This window comes from Aplysia californica, unplaced genomic scaffold (assembly GCF_000002075.1).
Source record: "Aplysia californica isolate F4 #8 unplaced genomic scaffold, AplCal3.0 scaffold00001, whole genome shotgun sequence".
NCBI classification, from domain to species: Eukaryota; Metazoa; Mollusca; class Gastropoda; order Aplysiida; family Aplysiidae; genus Aplysia; species Aplysia californica.
Genome location: NW_004797271.1, coordinates 2,364,137 through 2,366,346, shown reverse-complemented (window position 1 = coordinate 2,366,346; position 2,210 = coordinate 2,364,137). Strand labels below are relative to the sequence as shown.

At 40.0% G+C, this 2,210-nt stretch overlaps 1 protein-coding gene across 1 annotated transcript in view; it reads right to left on the bottom strand.

Annotated features, from left to right (window-relative positions):
* Positions 1-1,685: 1,685 nt before the first annotated feature.
* LOC101860615 (apolipoprotein D) overlaps positions 1,686-2,210 on the bottom strand; it is a gene marked incomplete at its 5' end in the record, with an annotated part of 14,704 nt that continues 14,179 nt past the window's right edge. Inside the window, 1 exon segment of the mRNA XM_005088838.3 lies at positions 1,686-2,141. Within this exon segment, the coding sequence (XP_005088895.2) occupies positions 1,993-2,141 (149 nt within the window).

Sequence of the window (2,210 nt, the reverse complement as noted above, 5' to 3'; positions counted from 1 at the left end):
GAAAGAAAGAAAGAAAGAAAGAAAGAAAGATAGGAGGAAAGAAAGAAAGAAAGAAAGAAAGAAAGAAAGAAAGGAGGAAAGAAAGGAGGAAAGAAAGAAAGAAAGAAAGAAAGAAAGAAAGAAAGAAAGAAAGGAGGAAAGATAGGAGGAAAGAAACACCCCCACCAAAAAAGAAAAAAAGACAAGGACAAAAACAACATCAAATAGATACAAACGAAAAACAAACACAGGGCAACAAGCGACAGTAAAGAGATAAAAGTGTCTTTGAGTCTGACTTTAAAAAACAGGTAGTATCTAGTACTTTGTTTCACTATCCTTCATTTAATTCAGTTTTGTAGATTTAAAAAAAATTAGAGCTCTGACTTGACTTTTAGGGTGGAGTTCTGATCACTGTTGTCTTTGTCTGGTCATTGGATAGGTGTAGCACCCCTTTCTACACTGTAAGGTTATTTAACTAAGAGGTTGGACCTCAGAATTTAACTTCCATCGCCAATACAATCCCTCCAAATGTGCAAAGAGCCCTAAAAACTCCGTAAAACAATCTGTTTGGATACGAGCCAAGGCCATCCGCTCTGTAATCCAGGATGATACCCTCACGGGGAGCACGTTCTGAGTCCGATGCAACCTGTTCAGTCTATTGAGACAAAATATGTTAGTTTAGTTTTAGTAGAAGTTTAACGGCGCTCGCAACTGCATAAGGTCATATGAGCGCCAGAAGATTAGAGGTGTTACAAGAGAGTAACAAACATAAAAAAGAAGTAGGGGAGATAAGGACGATAGATGTTTCATAGGAAAGAAAAAGCAAACCACACCAGAGCACCCGCCAACCACCCACTGTGTGACATCAAGGTGAAACCAGGCGGTCGTGAAGATAATGAACTCCGTCGGTCAAATTTTGTTGACTTCTTCATTTTTGTTTTTGGCTCAACATCATTTGAATTAATTTCAAAACACTTCTCTGTTTTAATTTTGTCTTAATTGTGTTGAAAAACAGTGATAAAAGGCACAAAAATGTAAATTTGTTTTCTCCAAGCATACTCAATCTTTGGAAGTCACCAAACTTTGGCGCCATTTTTACGTTGATATTACCTCTGACATCTAATGACGCACAACTCGTTCAACCGCAAAGTATCTTGACTTATTTTCAAGATAGTTTTATTTTTTTGTGGAAAAATCAAAAGTATGACAAATTGTTAATAAGCTTTAAGATAATATCAATAGCTCCATATGCCCCCAAACAGACCAGCGTCTTATTCCACTTCCGGTTCCTCCTCCTCTTCCTACTTCTCCATCTCTTCAAGTTCCTTTTCAGCTACTCATCACAATTGCTTGCTCCTCCCCTTTTATTCGTCCTTGTCATCTCTCTTCTCCTTCCCTGCGTTCTATTCCATTTTCCGCAGCTTTATTGAACGAGTGTCTGCACCTGAACTCTCACACTAAAAGCCACTGGCATCTGGTGTGTAGTGGTTGGGTGCTTCGTTGTAGCACCCAGAAGACATGAGTTTGATTCCCGTATGGGGGAGAATTTTTATCGAGTATATCAGTCTTTATGTTGGGACGTTTCATTCCTCTCAGCATGGGCTGACAGGCGTTGTCAAAGCCTACCTCCAAAATGATCTAAATTATGTTAATGGGGATGTAAAAAACAAGTACGAGTACATTAAAAAAACACAAAACACTAAGGCCATTGTGTTCACAATATTTTTATTTTCATGCATACAATCTCACTGAAAGTCAACAGATCAGATGCTTTAACAAGTGTCAAGAATACAGCTTAGTCGTATAGAATGCTCATTTTCTATGTCATAGTTCTTTACACATTTGAAAAATTGGGTCCTTGGAAGGGAACCAAGTGATGGAATTTATTCCTAAAGACGAGCGGTTCATAAACACTATAAGGCTTACATGTTCACCTATCTCTGTTTCGGATTTTTTTTTCTAGACGTCAGAAGTAGAAAGGGAAGAAGATTAGCAAAACCTGGGAACAGCACTTTAGTCGTCCGTCGGCCAGTCTGGGCAGCTCTCGTGGTCCGACAGCTGAAAGTTGCTGGGGTCAATGCCTACCTGAGAAAGGCGCTCGTGAATTTCGTCCAGATTGGCAGGAGCCTCAGCCTTCCTTCTGGTCAACACCCAGCCCGTCTCTGAGGAGCAGCAAAAAGTGAGCTACAAATCTAGGGACATACAGGGAAAAACCAACCCACCCCCCCTCC